This window comes from Callorhinchus milii, unplaced genomic scaffold (genome assembly GCF_018977255.1).
Source record: "Callorhinchus milii isolate IMCB2004 unplaced genomic scaffold, IMCB_Cmil_1.0 Scaffold1, whole genome shotgun sequence".
Classification (NCBI taxonomy): Eukaryota; Metazoa; Chordata; class Chondrichthyes; order Chimaeriformes; family Callorhinchidae; genus Callorhinchus; species Callorhinchus milii.
The window spans coordinates 16,286,350-16,310,158 of record NW_024704742.1 but is presented as its reverse complement, the minus strand read 5'-3'; the positions used below and the strand labels follow the sequence as shown (position 1 = coordinate 16,310,158).

Below are 23,809 nucleotides of genomic sequence, written 5' to 3'. Positions count from 1 at the left end.
CTGAACTCAACAATTTTGCAATCATACAGCACCTTTCACATCAGGAGCACGTCAGTAGAATGGCTGAAAGCTCAACCACCAATAGTGGGGCAGTGACATGAAGCAGGTGAGTGCTCACTGAGCAGTGGGAGCAGCTGGGGCGGTACGGGAGCAAATTCCATAAAAACAGCAGACCAATATACTGGTAATATGTACGCGACCTTAACAAAAAAGCGGGGGAGATCTTCTGTCTGCCCCTACCCTCTGGAACTCCATTCCAGAGTCGCTTCGCCTCGCCCCTTCCCTAGTTCAAGCCCAATCTCAAGACCTTCCTCTTTGACCGTGCCTTCGGCCATCCTCCCAACTCCCCACCCCACCCCCCCACCCCTCTTGATTCTAACCCCCAGCTCAAGTGCAAACCCTTCACTGTCCAGCGCCTTGGGACATCCTCCCAACGGGAAAAGCGCGATATAAATGCAGTTTGTTGTTGTTCCTCGTCCCCTCTCCCTTCACAAATCTTCAATGATTAAATAATCATTTAATTATTTCCACACTAACCTTTTATTTTACAGGGGACATATTTCGAAAAACTCATATTTCCATTTTTATGAAAATTAACAAGTGCACTTTTGTTCTGGTGACATTGTGATAAACTTGCTAGATGTCGATGGCAGATACTTCAGCAGTTTCAGAACTCAGTACCAGCAGCAAACACGTGCTTACAAACAACCTCAGAAGACCTCCACTATAACATCCACTCAGTGCCAGCAACAAACACCAACTAGCCTCCTGTATCATTGTGCACTTTATATAGATAACTTTGTGGTGTATTGTACACAGAGAGCAGCATGCTTGTGCACAAGTCACTGAGTAGCAATGATCCAACGCTGGCAAATTTAGCTTCTCATCTGCTAAACATTGCCAACTTCTGGGTATGTCTGCCGTTGATATTCCCTGCTTTTTGCATACATAGTGCACAGGAAGCAAGGTTCCAATGACCCAGGTCGGCTTGTTTAAGTGTGAAAAGGACCTGCAGCCACACACACACGCGCGCACACAGTGAAACTTGGTATAGCGCTGATTGAGATATATGGATCCTGACCGCTACGTCACAACAAAGCTCCACTGCAGTTTGCAACAACAACTTTTATTTAGCACCCTTTATGCGGGGTAGCATTTTGGAGTACTTAACAATACCACAGCCTGACGAGGAGCTGGAATGGTGACTATAAGCACGGTTGAAGAGGAAGGTTTTCAGTCGTGATCTGAAAATGGGGACGGTGAGGGCAACGTGGAGGGATTGAGGAAGAGAGTTCTAAAGTTTGGGGCATGGTGGCTGAAAACATGATCACCGATGGTGGAGTGAAGGGGACGAGGGACAGGCAGGAGTCTGGAGACAGATGTGCGGAGGTGGAGGGTGGTGGAGTGGGGAGTAAGCAGGTCAGAAAGGTAGGGAGGTTCCACGTGGATTGTGGAGGGGAATTGGCTTGATGGCCACCCTTTTTCATTCCATGATGCAAATTTTTATTAAAAACCTGAAAAGAATTGAATTTATATTAAAAAGAGACACTTACGAGAAGAACAAAGCTGGCAATCTATCCATTTTCCTTAAGGAATCCACCATCAGTGGAAAATGAGTCACCATGTTTTTGTCTGAAATTCTATTCTTTTTCGGCTTCAGCTTGTTTAACACCTCTGCAACCTTAAAGTTGTGATTATAAAAGAATATTTGTGAAATTATTCATGTACTGTACACTGCATTAAAAAGCCCCTCATCACACACCATTCAGATCATTACGTTTCTACCTGGTAAAAGTCATGTTATTTTAATAATGAAACTTCATATTCAAATATAGCCAGTTATAATGCTTTGTATACCTATATTGTTATATATTGTATACCCCAACTCTGTCATACATGAAGATGAACAGCAAATCCAAACGCAAGCTTCTGAAATTATCTGAATTTTGAAAGTTTAATTTGTTCAAATCTGACTTCAATTGCAAAAGGAGCAGACATTGAAAGGATAAATTGACATGATGCTTTTTTTTCCTGAGCACCTGACAAATGTGCATCCAAAGTAAGGGGCTTCTTCTCAATTAAGAAAATAATCCTTGCATTTGCTATAAAAATGCCTACAACAAAAAGAAAGTCTCAAAGAGCATTACAATGTTCCTGTAAAGTGTGTATTTGAAGGTGAACATGCCAGCCAATTTGCACACAGCAATGTCCCACAAACAGCCAGGAAGTGAATGTTCAGTAGAGGACTATTGACTGGAACACCAGGAGAAACTCCCTTATGGTTTGAAAAGTGCCATGGGATCTTTAACATTCAGATGTAAGAGCACAAGGAACATCGGCTTAATGTGCTTCATCCAAATGACTTCCAAAAATGCAGATTGCACTGGAGGGTCAGCCTAAATTAGGAGCTCAAAATTGAAGGAGCGGTAATGGAGGCTGTCCTGTACCCACAGAACCATAGTGCTTTCAGACAAGAAGGGCTATATACGTTTCACCTACACCATTCAACACTAAAATCAGTGAGAAAAGAGGCAATGCTATTTGACCTCTGCTCATCTGCAACCATTTTTACGAAGACTTAAGAGTCAGTCTCGGTTTATCAGTCAATTTACCAACCTTGGTGAGCGGATGCATCCGATTTTCCTCGGGTACATTTCAACCAAACAGCAGAGTATCAAAAGCAGGGACAGGCACAAAGAACAATTACTGACTATAGGAGCATCATCCTCCTTAGACAATGAATGCATTCATGCTAAACAACTTTCAAATCAGTTCTTTCCTAGTTTAATCTTTAGGCCCCAGTGGCTCAAAGACTATGTAATAATTAGTTGTAGGCAAGCAGCAATCGAATAGCATTGCTCCCTCCCCCACTAGAACCTGATTTTAAACAGAAAGCCATCGGTGCAGTTTAAGGACCTACCTGCTCCTTCTGGCCGTTTTTGATCCAGTTCAGAAATTCCCTTTTGAGTTCAGCCTCATATTTCCTCACGTCACCCTTTTTAATCACGATTTTATCCTTGAAAAGCTTGTACCTTTCGGGACAGAATTCCTGTTTGTAAAAGAAAAGGGAATCAGCATGAAGGCTTATCTATGAGATTTCCAGACACCTGTAATGATTTGAATATTTATTGAATACATGTGAATAATTATTGTAATAGTACCTGTGCCCGAGGCCATGCTGGCCATATTTGAACCATGGTGTCATACAATCGGAGGGATTCCGGTGGAGAGAGTGCGAGGTCTGATGGAAACCCGTACTTCTCAATCTAGAAAACAGATAAAACAAAGTCAATACAGGGAACTCCTGATAATAAGACCTTGGCTTCATTTTATAGACACATTTGTCAAAGCATAAGCTTATGCTGCATTTATACTGAATGTAAATGAGTTGTGGGAGCCGGAGATGCTCTATCACACTGATAGCTGCTTGCTCTGTGTAGGCAGTGTGTGTTGGTCGTCCTAGCCACCACACCCCCTAGTGGCCCATGTCTACGTGGACATCCCAGATATAGTCACTGAGCACTTTTCCCTTGGAGCGAGCAATGATACATCAGGAGTTTATTGTAGTTACATTTATAATAACAGCATTGTGATAACAGCTGCATTTGATATCGCATCTTTCACATTGGGCGGACATTTCTATAGCTTCACAGGATATACTGTAAAGTGTTGTGACTATTTATAGGAAAGCGCATCTACTGTGGGATCTTTGACGTGGTATTGTGTGGGTGAACGTTTAAAGGTGAAGTACAGGAATTGAGATTACTTCAGTTTGTCTTCACCAGAAGCGGATATAAATGGTCTGCCCTTGTGGTTTTTCAGCATTCAGACAGCAAAATCATCATAGTTGAGGTTTGTACAATTAAGACTGTGGCCACACCAATGGTCATCAAATTAATCAATTTTAAAAAAAATATAGGTTTCTGTTCATTGTTGCTGACCTGTGCATGTTAAATATGCAATTCTTTAAGTGAATGCAAGCAAACATCAGTTTGAGGAGCTCTTTAGCTTAAGCCCTGTTTGTCTTACAACATTACCTCAGGCAGGCTGCAGTCTGATTTTGGAAACAGTGCTGCAAGTCAGACAAGGTGGTGAGCCTGCCTCTGGAGAAAGCTACAACCACATCCTGACATAAACCTTCATCATCTGGTAACAACAGCAACAAAACTCTAGAGGTAAAGCAGAAACCTAAATTGCTCTATCAGATTGGTTTCTGCTCAGGGGGGAGCGAGCAGAGTTATCAGTCTGTCATGACAAGCCTGCCATGTAGTTTAGCATTGGGACGTCCTCCCGAAGTGAAAGGCGCCATTCAAATGTAATTTGTATTGTGTTGGTCGTCTGTTCACAATCTTTCCCACAAATTAAGGAAAATTAAAATACTATTTGTGCCATTGCTTCAATGTTGACCGCTGCGGTATCTGCAAATAATGATCTCATTTGATATAGCGCGGTATCAAGTCATTGAATAGTCTCAAACCACTTCACAGAACACATTGTAAAGTGGAAATGACTACAATTTTGGGCGAAACACGGAAGCCAACTACTCACAGTAAGCAATGTTTTTTTTTTGAGGGGAGGGGGTGATGCTGGGGGGGATTATTTCCCCAGAAAACGCTGCAGGGCTCCTTGTACCTCTCAAAGTAAAAAGATTAAATTTCCGGTACCTAAAGGTGCAAGTTACTTAAAAATGTGCTCAATTGGAACATTGGTCTACAATGGCACTGATGGCACTTCAGGTCGGAACACTGAGAACTAAGCTAGATTTAACTTTAACATTTAACAAAAACATTTTTCAAATTCATTCATTCAATTTGGAAGTTGTTTTCCGTAGTTCTTAAAAAGAACCAGCTCCCGTTAGAAAAACAAATTTAAGAACCTTCTATAATTCTGCACGATTTAAGAAATCAATTTAAAGATAAATTAAAGATAAGACTAAAACTAGGTGGAATTTTGAGCATTATGGGAAAGCCAGAAAAAAGTGCACATCGTACATGGAAAAATACAGTAAATCTCTTATAAACATTACTTTCTATCAGTAAATCGACTGAAATTTAACAGGAGAGTATAGTGGCACTCATAGAATGCAAGGCCAGTAATCACACCTGCGTGAGGTCGTCTCAGGTGCATCACTGAGTGAAAATTTCTCGTTTTACTCAACAATGAAAAAAAAGGCTGCAGGGTAAGATGGATTGGGTTACTTTTACCCATCTCCTCCAGTTCTATTGTACTGTTGGCAGAGGAATGGCTAGTGGCATGATTCATCCTCGTTTAGCTAGCATAGTGTGTGGCACAGCCATCGCCAAGAATGTCAGCTTCACTTATAATAATACATTATCGATGCATTTACAACCTAGTCATAAATGCAAGAAATTCCTAGCCAAGGTTTTGTTTGCAGAATTCTCCTTGAAACACAAGCAACACTTACATGCTGTAGAGTTAAAGCAGCACATGGGTGATATGAAGCAAAGTCAACCCCATCAGTCTGAAAATCACAGACATACTTTTCCAGGTCATTGTATCGTTCTCCGTAGGTCACTAGAAAAAAAAATGAAAGTTTGATGTACTGCAGTAGCCTGGCAATGACAGTGATTAGTAATAGATAGGATAAGAAGGTTACAGCACACAAGGCGGCCATTCAGCCCATCAAATACGCACTGGCTCTCGGAGCAAGCTGTAGTTTCAAACCTAGTCTGCCCCATCTCCATGCCCTTCAAGCAAAATCAGAATCACAGGTTGGAATAAAACATACAGGGGTTTGCTTTTACCAGAGACAGGATTCCAGAGATTACTGCTATACATTATATGATAAAATGGTATTATAGCAATCAATGGGTGTTTAGCCACTCTGTAAATGATACCATACCTAGTCTGACTTTGTAGGACCTCTGGTCTTTGGGCATTTTCATCTGTTTCCTTTTGCTGCCAACAAACTTCACAGGGTTTTGCAAAGCCTTCTCAGCTTTCTCCCAGTAATGCTTCACTGACTGAAGCCACCTATTGGGGGGAAAAAAGTATTTGATTACTTTTCAGCATAGAAATATTGGAGCAACACAAGCTTTCCCCACCCCCACCACACATTGCTATTTCTTCACAATTACACCACCAGTATCTTTAAATGAAACTTAACTTTGCTGTGTTGGTAGCATGCTTAACTCTGAGGAAGAGGATTTGGGATTCAAGCCTCAGATCAGGACTGAAGTTCAATCTAAGCTGATGCTGCAGCATAATATTGGGGGGATGGGGGGAGATCTGCATTGTCAGATGTGCCATCTTTTTGATGAGATGTCTAACAAAGATCCTTGATCAATACAGGTGGACATTAAAGATCCTATTCCATCATTTGAAAAGTGTTTCTTTCGGTGTTCTCATCAACAATCCTCCAGATTAAATTGATCATTCACTGCAAGGCCGATTATGGGACATTGCAAATGCAAAATGATTGCCACAAATGCTACAAAACACCACTTCACTTGACACCAATTAATATAAAGTACTGCCAACAGTTCAGTGTAATCAGATTGCATGTTTGTGTTAGTTTATTACATATAATATACATAATAGGCTTCAGAAAAGGAAGAAAAAAAAAGGACATCCTGACTGGCAATATTATGCACTTGAAAGGACAAGGTTCTTACCAGCTACTCTCCACTCAGCTGCTCCTAACCATGACCATCTTTCAACGCAAATATATATTTTTAATTAATAATCCTTGCATTTGATATCGTGCCTTATCATGTTTTCAAGATGTCTCAAAGCGCTTCACAGAATATATTATAAAGTGAATTGACTCTATTCTGTGGGCGAAACGTGGCAGCCAATTGTGCGCAGCAGTGTCCCAGAAACAGCCCTTTGGTCAATGCACCTAATTTTTCTCAACTGAGATGGGAGAACTTCACCCCCTCCCTTCCTGTTTATCTTTCCATCGATCAGAAGAGCAAAGGTGACATGATAGGAGGGACGTGATAGGAGAGCCGCAGCATTCCCCATTCACCACCTAATTGGAAAGGGAGTTGGGTGATTCAAAACTAATCTCCACAACCTGCCACTGGATGAGCATTTAAAACACGGGAACAAAAGATGACTTAGATGACTCATCCTCGGCCATTCACGGCCTTGCTCCCTCCTACCTCTCCGACCTACTATCCCCCTACCTACCTGCCCGTATCCTCCGTTCCTCTGGCTCCGGTCTGCTCCACATCCCCCGCCCCAACCGCCCTACCATCGGTGGCCGGGTCTTCAGCCTCTCAACCCCTAGGCTTTGGAACTCTATCCCCCAGTGCCTTCGCCTTACCTCATCCCTTTCCTCCTTCAAGGCCAGTCTCAAGACCTTTCTCTTTGACCTTACCTTCAGCTCCCCTCTCGACTCTCTACCCCCTCCTCGTTCCCTCCCTTCCCTCCCCTCACCCTGACCATTTCCTCCTTGCTCGGGTCCTGACCCAACTGTACAGCGCCTTGGGACGTCCTCCCGACGTGAAAGGCGCTCAATAAATGGAATCTTGTTGTTGTTGTTGTTGTTGTAGAGGCACCAGTGAGAATAATCCCTCATGTGGCTAATCAGGATGTTTCTCATTGGGTTCTGGCCAACAATCCCCCCAGATAAAATTGGTCACTCACTTCATGGCTGTTTGGGGACACTAATGTGCACAAATTGGCTGCCGCATTCAGCTATAAATTAGAGTCACTACACTTTACAGTAAATCCTACAAAGTGCTTTGAGAATTCCACCGAACGTGAAAGGCGGAAAAACAAATGCAAGGATTATGAGGAATAAAGCACACGTTAATTTGTTAAACCAGCACAATGTGCTTATTACAAATAATATCAAGAAGAGGAAAAACAGCAGTATATTACTGGGCGAGATCCTCTGGGTTGCCAATGGTGGCTGAGAGAGCCAAAAATGGGCAACGAATCATTACGAGAAGATGTTCCCAGACTTCTGCACCAATCTCTCCACCAAGGCAGTGGACCTAAAGAACACATGAAAGACACACTCAATTTGACATTTCAACTTCACACAGAAGTAACCAAGCATAAGAACTTTCAAAGTGAATTGATTTTCTGTTATTTCAGCTGCAACCTACTAGGCTGAATTTCAAAAGGGAAAAACAAAAACCAAGGTAGCTCAGGATGCTGTAAATTAAAGCATGATGAGGAGAAATGAGATTTGCCTGGAGTACTGAACTCAGTTCAGAAAACCAGCATTTCATGGTTATATAATATACCCCCATCCCTCCATTTTCAGCAAGGTTTTTTTGAAAAGAAGTGGACACATGGGTGCATTTCCAGACAAAGTTTGAGGATAAAATCATATTCCGGAACACTCCTTTAGTATTTAGACAACACACACAGGATATCCATGAACAAGAATGACTTTTAATTTCTAAAGTTTATCTAATACTTTGGAGAGCCTGGTATTCACACTAATTGGACTATCCCAATTGTGGATACGGAAAAAGCACAGATAATGGGTCAGCTATACATCTTAGTTTCAGACTATGTGATTTTTTGCATTAGTAACATATCAATCTTCATTTAGTTCCAGGTCAGTTTCTTACCTCATCAAAGATCACATATCTAATCTTCTTCACCCAAGCTTGCCGCTGAGGAGCGAGCATGAGGATTTCTAAACACTGAGGAACGGTGATGAGAATCTGAAAGATAAAAAATGCACAATGGAATGATGCGCTGGGGGTAGGAGGATGGGGTCATCAAAACCAAAACTGGTTGATTTTTTCTTCATCAAGGGGAAAATTCTCTCAAGTAAATTTTCCAACCGTGGTATCTGATGGTTCGATCAGTAAATGTACCCAGTTTGGTAGTGTGAACTATTATAAAAGGAAAATCCCTTTATAAGGTTATTCAGTGAATAAATAATAAATAATCTGAGAATCATCCCCTGCAAAAGACCCCTATGTCAGACTAAATTCTGAATTTCCTGTTCCTGACCTAGGCAGGTGCTCAGTATTCCAAGCTCCATTGATATGTAACGTATTAGCTTGTCAGCAGGGTTTGGAGGAGCTGACTCGGCCCGAGGAAATGGAATTCTTCCTGCCCTGTAACTAGCACTTTACAGCATTAGACGAAAAGGATATGTATCTCCGGGGAGTGTACACTTGATTCCAGACAAATGGAATGTTTTTATGCCTTTGCGCAATTCAAGTTTGATTTAGCTACTTTTAACCATGATGATGCATTTACAAATGTACTGAACACTGGGATGATCAAATGAAAAGATAAATTCTGTACAAAGTAATCATTTATACAGACTGGTCATTTTTTAATTATAAACTAAATGGAATACCTGAGAGTTTAAAGCATCCTGGCGATAGTCTCGAGTGAAGACACCACACACAACCATTCCATCTGGCAAGGCCTTGTTAAATCTGTTATAGACTGTTGCTATCACTTGGTTCACAAGAGCCTAGACAAAAACAATCAAGTTAGTTTATTAACATTATAAAAATGGAGAGCTCATCCGCATACCTCTACCCGTAGTGAAAATCACATCAAAGACTGAAACGAGCATTATGTATTGATACGCTTTTTGACAGAACAACTTCTTAAGATTTGTAAACTGGCTGAACACACGCAAGTCTTTGGATTCGTGACAGTAATTGTTCTTGCTGATTACCTGGTAGTCTACTGCAGATGTTCACCAGCTTTTTTAAAAGCATTATACAGCAACATTCACTTTAAAAAAAGTAAAATGTATATAACCAGGCAACAGTGGACACAGAAGCGATGAACTTTACTTCCCAATAGATGCGGTGGAATAGATGGGTCTTCAGGAGAAAGCAGTCACAGAAGCAGTGTTTCGGGAAGAACATCAGGTACAGGGATACGATGACTTGAATAGCTACGTAATGTAAAATTATATCCCACCCCAACCCTATCCACCCACCAGTTGAGACTCCTTTGTTCTTTTATGGCTCATGTACGAAACAATACCATGACACAAAACTTATGGGTCATTCATCAAGGTTAGAATTTCAATTAAAATCCCTTAAACAAATCTGTAAGTTTGAACTGCAGTGAAAATTACGTTCAATCAACTGGAGGTATAAGGGTCAGGATCATTTTATAACATGTCACTTATAGTTGCTAATAAGGATTAGTCATCTATGGTATCATGTGCTGCTCAAGAGCTTTCTGTGAGTGTTTCCCTGCATGGAAAGCTGGGATAGTCCAGAGCTCATTGAATCTGTGGTAAACGTGAGTTTGTATCACTGGCTAAAATATATTGTTCCACAATAATTACATTTTGCTGGGAAGGTAGATGGAGCTACTCCAGGTTCAAATAGTTTAACTTTTGTATTTCTTGCAGCATCGAGATCTAATTGTCAGTGTTAAAATTCAGAGGAATAAAATTCCTCTCCCTGGGTCTGGACTTGCATTAAATTGCTCTTAGCATTTGAGTCTGCAGAATATGGAAATTTCTTTACTGCAATCTTAATATTGTTTATTTTAAGAACTGTAAAAAAAAGTTTTCAGAATTAAGAACATATTAAATTTTGCTCTGAAACGCTAACAAAATTGTATAAGTCTGGACCAAATGGTATTTCAAACCCTAAACCAAACTGAGGGAACTACATTCACATTATTGACTTTCAAGGTTATGCAACAACTAAAACATTCCTTATATCAGAAGAAACTCTCTTAATATCATTCTCTCAATAGGTTGATACCTATAAATAGAACAGTGACACACCAAGAGGTCACATAAACAAACAGTACCTTTGTAGGTGCAACATACACCAATACTCCATCATCACTGTCTTTAAGAACTTTCTCCATACAGTAATAGGAGGCATAGGTCTTTCCAGAGGAGGTTGGAGCAACTATCACTGCAGATTCATTATTGTCAACCGCATCCAGCAATTCTCTCTGAAATCAGAGAGCAAAATGTAATCACTCGTGGTATTGAAGAGATGACACAAAAATGCATATCCAAAGAATAGTTCTAAAATTAGATGGAGGGGCGGGGGGAATTATTTTCCCTGGTGGGTAAATTTATTGACCTTCATCAGTGAGATTACACCACTGTTCATTTCCCAAACGATTTATCTATCTTTAGCAGGGTCCACCTCTACACAAAACATTACAGCATGGAAATGTGGCATTCGGCCTAACTAGTCCATGCAGTATTATTCCCTACACAAGCCTTGATAATAATAATAATAATCCTTGCATTTGAGCTTTTCACGTCTTCTAGATGTCCCAAAGCGCTTCACAGAATATACTGTAAAGTGAATTGACTGTATATTTGTGGGCGAACGCGGCAGCCAATTGCGCACAGCAATGTCTCACAAACAGTCGTGGATTGAAAATGACCAATTTATTATTGTTTTTTGTTTTGAAGGGATTATTATTAGGCTCTGTGTGGAGTAAGGAAACTTGCCCAAGGTTTCGCCCTCTGCCTGGAATTGAACTCAGGTCTCTCGCTTGCAAAGCGAGTGCTCTAACCACTGAGCTACAGATCACTCCTCATCTCCTTTTACATAACCCTCTATTCTCTTAGAAGTGTGAAAGGTTTGTAAATGTATCACCAAGCGAAGACCAAAAACTATGCACTTAATACTGAAAGTTAATGTTCTTCCAATCTAATGCCTAAAGCCTAAACGCACAAGATTTGACGATAACAGAAAATTATAAGTTGACTTACAAATCTAATCTTGTACTGAAAAGTTTTTATTTATTTATATTTATTTATTTATTTATTATTTTTACACCTTTTACAAAATTCATATAGTTAGAAAATAATATCAGAATGTTTCTATTCCACAATCTTACCTGCCATGTATCTGGTATAAAATGAGTGATTCGAGGATCTGGATCACTTCTTTCTTCTCTGATTAAATAAGGACCCATGTAAGTGAGCTGGAAACGGGCAGATTCAACACCAACTTCACAGCTGTTCTTTTTTGTAGCCTTTGACTTCAAAGGTTTCTATTTTTCAAAACAAAAAGACAATTATTTACTGAACTTTACTGAACAGAAAAATGGAGTGAAATTGTTTTGAGGAGAATGGTTAATAATAATCCTTGCATTTAATATAGCTCCTTACCAGCTCTTCGAGACGTCTCAAAGCACTTGACAGAATATACTGTAAAGTGAATTGACTGTACATTTTGTGGGCGAAGCACAGAGAGTATATCAACAGTGGCATTTACCTTCATTAAAACAAACTGGACTGAAATTTGTGTCACATTTGAAGAACATCCCTAAACAAGGGCTCTAACACCAAGTAGATCCGATAACCGCAGCAGCCCGTTGGAAACTGACCATGAATGTCTGGAACCAGGTTGACCCAGGATACTCTCCACAGTGGACAAACCTGCCAACACTCACTGAAAGCAACCTGTATAAATCACCTTTTTGTGATTTACCAATGGAATCCCTGAAAGGGAATGGATCAGCTCAGGGAATACCTCTCCAATGATTGCAGTGCCACTGGCAGTAGTTCTACAGACTGGAGACCCTGCCCCCACTAGTAAAGGATGCAACAGACAGACACCAGTTGCTAAAACAGAAATAAAACAAGAGAGTAAAACCATCTCAACAGAATCAATGAAAAGAATGTTTTACCTGATCAAAGTCTGGGATGGTCTGCGCTAAGTTGTTAAGTCCAAGTTCTTTGAGGTAGGCAGAAATCTGCTTCAGTTGATTTTTCTCCAGCATTTTCTCGTATTTGTCCATAATATTCTGAATCCGTTTCAACACCTCAACCGCCATCTTATTATTTCTCTTTGCAGTTTCTGCAAATGGGATGACAAAAATGGGCGCCTTTCATTTTCAGTGTTTGGTTCGTATCTGTCAAACGCTTCATTTAACTTAAGTGTCCCACTCTTCCATATGGACGCAGAATCCATTCTCTGCTGCTGGTTTGCTTATGATCCTGAATCAGCCAGATCGTGAGGATGTATACGAGGTTTGGTTTAAGAAGCTTTTACATCAATTTCACTGTTTGTTTGGGATTTACATTTGTAATGGGATGGGGGATAGGAAGAAGAGATTTCAGTGGGCAAGGTGCAGCACTGACAGTCCAGAAGGTTGCAAGGAAGAAGGGATTTGAAATCACGTAAAACAAATCAGGTAACTGAATCCTCACAAAATATTTTGCTGCTCGTCTCCACAGACAATTTACATTTATTTAGTGTCTTTCAGCTCAGGGGGACTTCTTAAAGTGCTTTGCAATGGGCACCTGAATTGGGGGGAAGCTGAAGAGAATGGGGAAGGGAAAGCGCGGTCAAAGAGGCAAGTCTTGAGGCAGGCTTTGTACATGGGGGATGGAGGGAGCATTGCACTTGTAGAACGGACCCCAATAGAATGGAAATAAACACTTTGCGGGGAGAGGGAAAGAACTTACTATCCTTTTATTGGTTCAAACTCTCTTTTCCTGCAACCCTCCCCCACCACCAAACACAGGAAGTGAGATCTACAAACAAATGAGATATTAATCTCCATCGAGCGATCATGACTGGCTGAGTCAGATTTGCTGAGTGGGCAACGGCAGTGGGCAAGGTGCAGCAATGACAGTCCAGAAGGTTGCAAGTTTTAACTCCTGGTCTGGACTGAATTAGGTGATCACAACCACAAAGTAGCAATTGGGTTTGAACAACTGCCCTTAAATCCTAAGAAAAAAAATCAACCAGCAATGTTTGGCAAGATCAGAGGCAGGCTTGGATTTGATAATAATAATAATCCTTGCATTTGATATAGCGCTTTTCACATCTTCTAGACGTCTCAAAGCGCTTCACAGAATAGAATGTAAAATGAATTGACTGAATATTTGTGGGCGAAATGCGGCAGCCAATTGTGCACAGCAGTGTCCCACAAACAGTTGTGGATTGAAATGACCAATTTTTTTTAAGGGCTATTATCAGGCTTTTTAATAATTTTTAATAAGAGACAATAATAATAAATAGTAAGAAATAAATAATAAAAATATTAATAAAATCTGGGCGTTTGAAAAATTTTCATCACTTTGAAAAATGTGTGTGTGGGGGGGGATACAAATGTTGCAATTGCTCAAATAAAATCCATACATTGAAAAAGTTCTGCCTCATCAAAAAATAAACTTATTCAGTATCTGTGAATAAACGCCTGAAGGTGCTTACTGAGTATACCTGTTTCAATCTTATATTTAAACTTCTGCTAGGAACTATTTGCCAAAACCAATACAGTCAATAAATTAAATCTGACTCCATGATTAGTAGCAGAGTAAAACTAAGTGAATATGAGCTGTCAGTTTGGCTGTCACTATAATCTGCCAACCGTCACCATCAACGTTCATACATAAATAATGGATACTTAGACAAGGTAGGCAAGGGCACCTTGGACCAGAGGAACTGCTGTATGCAGCCTGGCTCCACGGTAACCCTCTTGCCTCCGCGTCAGAAGGTTGTGGGTTCAAGTTCCACGTCGGTACTTGAACTCACGTAGTCTAAGCTGACACTCCAATGCAGTGCTGGGCTATGTGGCATTGTTGGAGGTGCCGTACTTCAGATGAGAAGTTAAATCCCATCTGCCTGTTCAGGTGGACATTAAGGATCCCACAGAATTATTCGAAGAGGACAACATGACTCTCGGTATCCAGGCCAATAATTCCCAAAATTAAAGTTGGTCATTTTTTCATGGTTGTTTGTGGGACATTGGTGTGCGCAAATTGGCTGCTGCGTTCGAGACACTCCACTTCACAGTAAGCGAAGTATACACCACTTAATAAATCCTGTGAGGCGCTTTGGGACATCCTCCAGATGTGAAAGACGCTATACCAAATGCAAGTATTATTATTATTATTGTATTCCAGCAAAAAGGATATAAAACGCCTCAAAACAACAATAACAAAATTACATTTATAGAGCACCTTTCACGTCGGGAGGACGTCCCAAAGCGCTGGACAGTCAGGTGTCGGGGCCCGAGCATGGGGGAGGGGTGGTATAGGGGTGAGGGAAGGCAGAGAGGTGGGAGGGAGACCAAAGGCACGGTCAAAGAGAAGGGTCTTGAGACTGGCCTTGAAGGAGGCAAGGGAGGAAGCGAGGCAAAGGGACTGTGGGATGGTCCCAAAACACCTTTGGGGCACGGAGAAGAAAAGTTTTAAAAAGCTACACAGAGTAAGTATTTGTCCACACCTGTAGTTTGGCAATGGTCTACCCAGAGTATGAAGCAGCTGTCTAGCACATCCATCTCGGCGATCAGCTTCACAGTATCCCCGGAGCATTTCTTCAGAAACTCGTCCAACTTTTTAACTCCATAGTCAAAATTCTCAAAGATTTCTTTAGTAATATTCCTGGAAATTAAATTCCACTGGTCCCTAAGTTTAAGGTCCTCCTTCTCCTGTTTTTTCTTTATGTTTTCTTCAGCAATTATGTCAGCTTTCTTCTTGGGCTGTTAAAAGAAAATATTAATGACCCAAGTGACTGATGAAGTGGGAACACATGAAATCGTGGACATTGGGAGAACAAGAAAGTGCCACAATGATCCCAAATGAAAGTACAGGATTTAATGGACGAAATGTAAAGCAAGTAATGCTAACACAACTAGCCCAAGTGAAGGTAATGAATTCAAGATTTAATGGAAGAACCATAAACAACTTGCACTTATATAGCAACCTTCACAGCGAGTAGGGAGTGTTTAACAGTACCGGAGTTTGACAACAACAAATTACATTTGTATAACGCCTTTCATGTCGGATGTCCCATGGTACTGGACAGTCAGGGAATTGGACCCGAGCAGGGGATTAGGATCAGGGGGGGTGAAAGGCATGGATAGGAGGGAGGCAGAATGCATGGTCAAAGAGGAGGATCTTGAAACATGCCCTGAAGGAGGCGAGGGAGGGAGCAAGATAATAATAATAATCCTTGCATTTGATATAGCGCTTTTCATGTCTTCTAGACGTCTCAAAGCGCTTCACAGAATATGCTGTAAAATGAATTGATTGTATATTTGTGGGCGAAACGTGATTTTTGAAAAAGATGAAGGGACTGCAGATGGAATTCCAAAGGGTGGGGGCAGAGAAGCTGAAGGCTCAACCGCCGATGGTGGGGCAGGCCAGGCAGGGGCATGGAGCAGGCCGGAGCATGCTGATCGGAGGGAGCTGGGGAGATGGGAGGGGGGTGACTGTAGATAGGGTGGAAGAGGAACGTCTTCAAGTGCAATCTGAAGACAAGCAAGGTAAAGGAATTGAGGCAGGGTGTTCCAGTATGATGAACTTGAATAAAGTGGGCAATGACTTTCAAAAACGTTTACCCTGAAGAACCACTGTTTGGTTATTATAGAAAAATACTATATATAATAAAAATTAAAAAATGAACTCACAGGTAATTTTTTGCTTTTTCCAGCTGACACATTGGACGACTGCTTCTTTGGTGCCACAATCCCCTGCTCAGTGGTGACAATATTTTTTGTAATGTTGCCCTCCAGTGTTGATCCGTACAACCTATGGAATCGCACAAGCTTCTGATAATTTCTCAGCATTTGTTTTCTCACCTCGGGGTCATTGGATTTTTCTCCTGCACAAATATTAAGGGATAAAGATGGAGCAAAATGACAGCAGTAATAAATACATTTAAGCATAGGAGCCTCAGACGACACCATTTGACTTTGATGCAAAGGTTGTATCAAAGTACCCTGGGAATATCAAGCAGGAATTTAAGAACTTCCTTGGAAGAAACTAATTTGGAATGTTTTTGACATGCTTCTGTCAAAGAAAAGCAAAGAACACATCCAATAAAGATATTTATCAATAGGGAGGTTAGGAGAAATGTTTTCACGCACAGAATAGTTCGGATCTGGAATACCATGCCGGGAGGGGTGGTTCAGGCAGAGTACCTATTAGCCTTCATGAGGGAACAAGATAAATACCTTTAAAATGAGTCAACTAAATAAAACCCCTGTGGGCATCAGGAGAAAAGATAGGTGAAAGTGTTGCTCATAAAGGAGCCAGCACAATGGACTGATCGACCTTCTTGCTGTGCTGTAAATTTCTATGGTACCAATGTTTTTTTATATACACTAGGAATCTCATTATTACTGGCATTGTTATGGGTCTAAGATGTGCAAACCAGATTTGGTGCATTAATTGTGACTTCCAGACTGCAAGAGTTGCAAACTGCGAACTGTGAATCCCAAGCTGGCAAAGTCTGAAATGAAGGCTGGCGAATAAAATGAGGCTCCTGATTTAGTGTAATGTGATATTTTCACAAATCTCTTTTGCAAATTCCCCCCTTGAAAACGACTATTTGTGGACACTGCTGTGCACAATTGGCTGTCACATTCCACCCACAAAATATACACTCAATATACTTTACAGTATATTCTGTGAAGCGCTTTGAGGCGTCTTGAAGACGTGATAAGGCGCTATATCAAATGCAAGAGTTATTATTATTTTATACCCTGTATATTTGATGTAATACTATCTTGGGAGTTTTCCTTAATGTGAGACATGGCAGTCTTACCTTGTTGGAAGTTTTGGCTGGGTAATCACCTTTAGGGTCTTATAAATAAGTCGGGGGAGACACAGTCTTGAGGCAAACTGTACATGGCTTGTTGGAAAGAACATAACCAAACTGCCTCTTCATCTTGTATATATTCAACTAGGAAAAAGCCCTAGAGGTTGTTTGGTGCAATGCAGGACATCAAACTTGTTGAATTATGGAATACAAATATGTGCATTATAAAGCATTTATCTGTACGCCTAGCACATAATTTAATCCAAAATTATTGCACCGATCTACAAACAATATAAACAAGGTCTCATTACCCATTGTTGATGATTTGGTCCTATCAAAATCATCGCTGAGCTTTTTAGAAGAATGCCAGTGCACACGTTCATCAAACTCCTTGCCTCTTGCTAGCGATGTCATCATGCGGGTATTACTGAAGGTAAAACAAAATCATTTTCTATCTTAAATTGTTCCCAAAACATTATTTTGCGAGAAACAACAATTTGCACTGATGTAGCATCTTTCCAATAAGAGCATCTCAAAGCATTCTACCAAGACATAGTGGGATCCTGAACTAGGAGGGAGGCAGGAGAAAGGATGGGGTAAAGTGCTTAAAGATAGCTCTTTAGATAAGTTTTGAAAGCAAAGAGACAGAGAGAGGGGGGAGCAGAGAGAGGTAAGGTGGAGGGATGTCAGAAGAGAGTTGCAGAGGGTGAGGGCAAAGTGGTTGAGGCAAAGGCATGAAGCAAACCAAAACTGATGAAATGGAGGGAATGGTGGGAGAAGTCAGGTTACAGGACATGGCAGAAAGCAGTCAATCCACTTCAGACAATTGGAACAAGCATATCAACACAAGCTGATCCTAAACTTAAAACCAATGGGTGATGTTCATAAAGGGAAAAACGTACACAATTTGGCTTACACACAAGATTCCAAAACACTCTAGATAATCTCAGGCTCAGTTTTGCATCTGCAATCTAGTCAGTTTCTTCAAGATTACATTATCAGAAACTAAAACATTCAGTTGGCATCTGAGGGCAAAATCAGGAAGTTCAACCCTAAACACTACTGCATAATAGCTTCACTCAAAAAAGGGAAACTTTTACAATAGAATTTAAAATATACACATACCTGCGTACTGTGCACAAATCCTTCAGAATATCACTAGCATACTCATTCACCAAAGGGATATTTAGAGGTATCAATCCTACTTCAGGTATGACCTCCAGTGGACCTGTGGGAAGGAGGTAGAAAACGAATATGTCAGCTGGACACCTGCACAGTTTATTTTGTCAAAGCTAAAGAGAATTTAAGGGACTTTGAGCAGTCAGAATACTAGACCAGAACTCTATTTGAGGCAGTTTCAGTTCACTAAAATGTACTTGGTGGAATACTCAATCATTACACTTTACAAAAAACTGTACGGGTCAGGAAAATCCCCTATATTCAGTCTCTGGTCTTCACAAGTTGAGCTGGGACAGAAGAGTTGAAGTCACTACAATTAGCCTCACTGCCTCAAGGCTATGCAGCGATATTCATGTTCCATATCATTATGCAGTGACTCCTGTTGGAATGTATAGTATGTGGGTATCAAGTGATGACAGGATCATGCTCAGGTGAGTTCCTACTGTCAACTGGTGCACATCAACATTCACTGACTGACCTTATGTATGAAGAAAGACCATTCAAACTAGATTAGCTGCTGCTGCTAGCCAGCATAAATTAGCACTCTCAGGATAAGAAGGGAGAATGGTTTTGTGTTGACACTCCCTGGATGAACGCATTATCTATTGCTATACTACTGAGTCATACAGCCCAATAAAGTCCAAGATTTGATCCCTGGAATGGGGAGAGGGAAACCATATTTGATGATTGGAACCACAACTGTAATAAGTTTATTTTTGTGCAAGTTGGTTTGTCATTGTTGTGTCCGTGCACTTATTCAACACACATGCCGGATCACCCACAAGGTACACAGTCACTCCAGTTTACAGGATATCCTGTGAAACGCTTTGACTCGCCCTCCTGACATGATTAGGATCAAATAGATGAAATTCAGAACAAACATAAATAATCTCAGAGAAACCTAAAAGAGAGGTCACATGGTGAGGTTAGTACTGCCGTACATTTGTTAAGCAGACAGCTACAACTTTAACCGGCTCTGGCTTTATACTGTAGCAATGTCCTTGATTGCGGACAGACAGCTGAAAATAGGACATTACTCCACTTCCCAGCCAAAAACCATACACTCTTTCCTCCAAATAAAAACTGCTTTGACAAAATAAGCCCTTACATATATTTTTGATAGCACATAAGAGAGCAAGTTTTTTTATGTAAAATATATCTAAATTATGTTAATTAATGGACTTCCACAAATGCAACATTTTCAGTGAGTAAATTAATGAAATATTGGAACATAAAACTGGAGTTTCAAGTACCTTCATTCACTGAATGGTCATTTTCTTGCAAAATGTTTCGTGTAGTCGCCTGCAAAGGGAATGCTTTCCCAATGTCACAGCCAGAGGCTAACTTTGACACAGTGTCCCACAGTCGCTGGTATTCACCTTCAATCACCTCTCCCAGTTGGATGTTGAACTCTTTTCAAACAAAATAAAAAAAGTGTACAACAATCTAAAATAGCTCTATGTTGCAATGTTTGTGGTGGTGGAAATGAGTTTTCCAAGTCGTATTCGAACCTCAAACCTTGAGTCAACCTATGGAACTTTGTTAACTAGGGTAGCTCAGTCGTTGAGTGCATCCAATGAGATTGGAACCCCAAGCCTTCTGGACTGAAGACCCTTTTGAGGTTGACAAGTTAAGGACCACATCTAAATATAATTCTCTGCAACAGTCTAGATAGTCTGGTTCTCTAGCCAGCAGGGTCCAGAGTACTCCAGATAACTGCTGATGACACAACAGTTTGAAGGGACTTGGGAGGGAGACTGGTAACTGAGAAGTATTATTATTCCCATTCAGCTCCTGTTAACCCTTCAAACTAAAGCCCTAATGGGTAGGGTCATCCTAGCTGGACAAGCAGCAGGAAGCCTGCAAGATAATGCTCTCAATGGCAAGCATTGTGGTTTTAGCTGGTTAAGACTCCAGCGATACCCCAACATGCACTCTAGGCTCCTCAAGGCTTGCCTTATGCCAACCTCCACCTTATATTGTCTGGAATTAGGTAAGCATGGGGCATCCCTCCAGGTAGAGTCTATATTCAAAAGATAAGGTAGGCAGGAGTATCTAAGGATATGCTTAAATGACAGGGAAATAATATTACAGTACATTATAGATCAGCCTAATAAAATGTTGGATCAGGCTCAGCAAGCTCAATGGTGTACTCCGGTTCTTAAACCTCCAATCTTCTAGTCTGCAAAGGCAGGGAGAGTCTTCATAGCAACCCATAAGAAGATGTACCATCAGTAGGTATGATAACATTAAGCAAATACAAAAGAAATTGCTATTACAGTGAACTAGAGACTGTCCAAAAGACTGAACTAATGAAAGAAAGAATTTTGCTTGGCACAGAAAGGGAAAGCTCCCTCACACATAATGATACTCTTACCAGTGAGATCTGATTTTCTGCTGTGAAGAACTACGTTTGTGAACAGTAGTTTATCACTCAAGTCACATAAATGCTTCATGTCGCGACTCCACTTCTTTGTGCTACCAATATTCTTCAGAGTAAGGTATCCACACATATTTTGCTGGAAATTAAAATGTAAAAAAAGTTTAAAGCACTGCAAACTATTTGTATTCAGACTGATTTCAAAATAAAGTCCAAAAAATGGCAGCAAAGTAATTGAGCTAATGCTGACTTCTCCCCCAACCTAGCACCTAAGCTACCTGTGCTAATCCCAATTATTGCATCTATTTTTGATTCCCTGCAGTTTTATATAGTTTTGTTTTCAACAATTTACTAAATTCCATTTGTATGTTATGGTCTTAGTTTTAGCTTGCATCAATTGTTGGACCCACATCAATTAATAGTATATGAATTTGTCATTTATATTGTATTTGACAAGGTATTTGTATTTAAGATTAACAATATTCCATTCACTTTAATAATCCACATATTTGTATACCGTCAAAAAAATCTGTAAAAGATCAGTTAGGTTAGAGAATTATCACTAATTGCTATTTCCAACTGCCAATTGCACTTGGAAAAGTCAGTAAATGTTTGTGTTCAAATCAGTGACTTTGTGCATATTTTTTCTTCTCTCAAAATTGTAAAAATAAATGTCCAAGCACTTTACAAAAATATAATTGATACAAAATTGAGGGAATGTTGTTACGTAGGCAAACACACCAGCCAATCTGCAACAGCCAACATTCCATAAATAATGAGTTGAGCAACCAACACGAACGTGAGGTAAATTTGGAATGAGGAGGGGAATGTAAACTATTTCTTTTTTTAAAAAAAAGCAGAAGCAAAATTATCCCTTTACATTCACCTCAATTACATGGCCACAGGACCTACCTACAAATAATAACAGAAGAATGAGATGACCTGGAAATAAATTAATAAAATTGTATATAGTGTAGAGTGCTGGTCTGTAGATAATTTATTAATTAATTTATTAATTTATTAATTAATTATCATTTATTATCATTTAATTAATTATCATTTATGAATTAATAATTCATTTATTCCAGCATCTTTGGCTCAACCACCTCTCCTCATCATTTTAACTGATCAGCTACTCAATCTGATAGGATTGGGTAGCTGATCAGTTACATAAATAAATAATTTGATTTAAAACTTATTACTGTATCTTTTTAATTCAAAAGTCTGGCATTAAAAAAACCTTCAAGCTTACCAATTCGAGAAAATGAGACAGTGGTTTGGACCATTCAAATCCAGTTGTTTTCTGAGCTCGTTCAGTTAATGGCAAGTGAATCAATAAGGCCACATGTACACAGTATAAACGGCACAAGTCTTTCGCCTCTTCAAATGATAAAACTTGATCTTTTTCCTGTTTCATGCAACCAGCAAATGTAAAAAATAATCAGGATACAACACCTTTAATTACTACTCAGCACAGTAAGTATTTACCAGTCTAAACGTTTAAAGGTTAAGTAGATTATTTAAGCAAACAGAAACATACACACACATATATATAGAATCAAAGTCGTAATAGCAAAGGTATCTGTGCTCTGCAGCATCTATCACAATGAGGAATAAAAGCAATCAGACCATGTATATCGTTGGACAAAGAAACGTGTCATCATCATAGTGGAGTATCAAAGAACAATGAATGGGGCCTAACAGATTACTAAACTGAGAACCACCTGAAGCAGAAAATACCCTTTAACGAAAGGACGAAAGAATGGAGTGGTTTTATGAATATAGAAGTGATGTGATCCAGGGGTTTAATAAGAATGATTGCTTAATGTGGGAGAGAGAATTTTCAGAATGGAAGAGAGGAGTTATCACAGCATAGCATAAAAATAGTAGCAAACTCATCTTTACAGATGAAAGAACAACCACCTCATCCCAGATAAGTTTGTTCTATTTACAGCACAGGAAACACTCCACAGAATCAGAAATGTGAACAGAAACAAATGGATATGTGTAAAAGCTCCTGTGCATTACTGCTGTTTGAAAGTCCACTATAGCATCTCTCTCATCTCAGAGGAAAAGCTGATATATGCAGGCCAAAAATAAGCATCGCTGTCAGTCAACAAAAAAATTGGCAATGCATACCATTAGAGACAACTTTAACTTTGGAAGTCCTGAGGCTCAGAAAAAAAAAAGCACCTCTCCAGGATTTCAAGCTAGTTTTTGTTTACCCTGCAGTAAAGCAAATTCCGTAGGTAGAAGCGATGTATGCATGCATGCTTTTTCTGTTAACTTATAAACACCTTTCGCATTCTTAATACCTTGAGTTGCAGCCACAGAGGCTCTCGTGTTGCTGGAATAAATGTAGTTTAATGCTTCAGAACTCCGTGGTACTGCTCCACTCAGTCTTTTCGAACTGCCTGGCCACATTTCAGATACTGAGAATGGATTCTGATGTGGAACAGGAATCCTTACCAAGTAAACTGGTCCAAATGGCTTTGGGCAAGTCACTTTTTTCCCCTCTGGCCTGATAAACAGGGCTATAATCTTCGATCATTGGACCGATATAGGCTCCAAAAGATGCCGAAGTTGCTCATGCGGACAAGACTGCTTAAGGATACTCATTCCTCCACCAGCATTTCTTGTCACTTTCACCATTTGCTTGTCTAACTGAAAATCAGATAAGATTACCAAGTCAAGGAGCTAAATGTGTGAGAGTGAAGAGATTTGGAAACCTTGTAGCGGATTTAGGTGGGCAATGTCACAATCAAGTTGTTCTTGACCATCACCATTGTAATTTTCTTAC

At 40.1% G+C, this 23,809-nt stretch overlaps 1 protein-coding gene across 1 annotated transcript in view; it reads right to left on the bottom strand.

The window, feature by feature from the left end:
* The window catches only part of LOC103177349 (DExD/H-box helicase 60), a 45,808-nt gene that overhangs the window by 13,499 nt on the left and 8,500 nt on the right, over window positions 1–23,809 (bottom strand). Inside the window, exons 7-24 of the mRNA XM_042337532.1 lie at window positions 22,262–22,417; window positions 21,007–21,148; window positions 19,883–20,041; window positions 18,576–18,678; window positions 17,762–17,877; window positions 16,318–16,511; window positions 15,132–15,387; window positions 12,586–12,755; window positions 11,791–11,946; window positions 10,735–10,884; window positions 9,302–9,421; window positions 8,556–8,651; window positions 7,852–7,967; window positions 5,864–5,994; window positions 5,426–5,535; window positions 3,162–3,266; window positions 2,921–3,049; window positions 1,554–1,681 (exon numbers count right to left, since the gene is read on the bottom strand). Of these exons, the coding sequence (XP_042193466.1) occupies window positions 1,554–1,681; window positions 2,921–3,049; window positions 3,162–3,266; window positions 5,426–5,535; window positions 5,864–5,994; window positions 7,852–7,967; window positions 8,556–8,651; window positions 9,302–9,421; window positions 10,735–10,884; window positions 11,791–11,946; window positions 12,586–12,755; window positions 15,132–15,387; window positions 16,318–16,511; window positions 17,762–17,877; window positions 18,576–18,678; window positions 19,883–20,041; window positions 21,007–21,148; window positions 22,262–22,417 (2,537 nt within the window). The remainder of the gene's footprint in view (window positions 1–1,553; window positions 1,682–2,920; window positions 3,050–3,161; window positions 3,267–5,425; window positions 5,536–5,863; window positions 5,995–7,851; window positions 7,968–8,555; window positions 8,652–9,301; window positions 9,422–10,734; window positions 10,885–11,790; window positions 11,947–12,585; window positions 12,756–15,131; window positions 15,388–16,317; window positions 16,512–17,761; window positions 17,878–18,575; window positions 18,679–19,882; window positions 20,042–21,006; window positions 21,149–22,261; window positions 22,418–23,809) is intronic.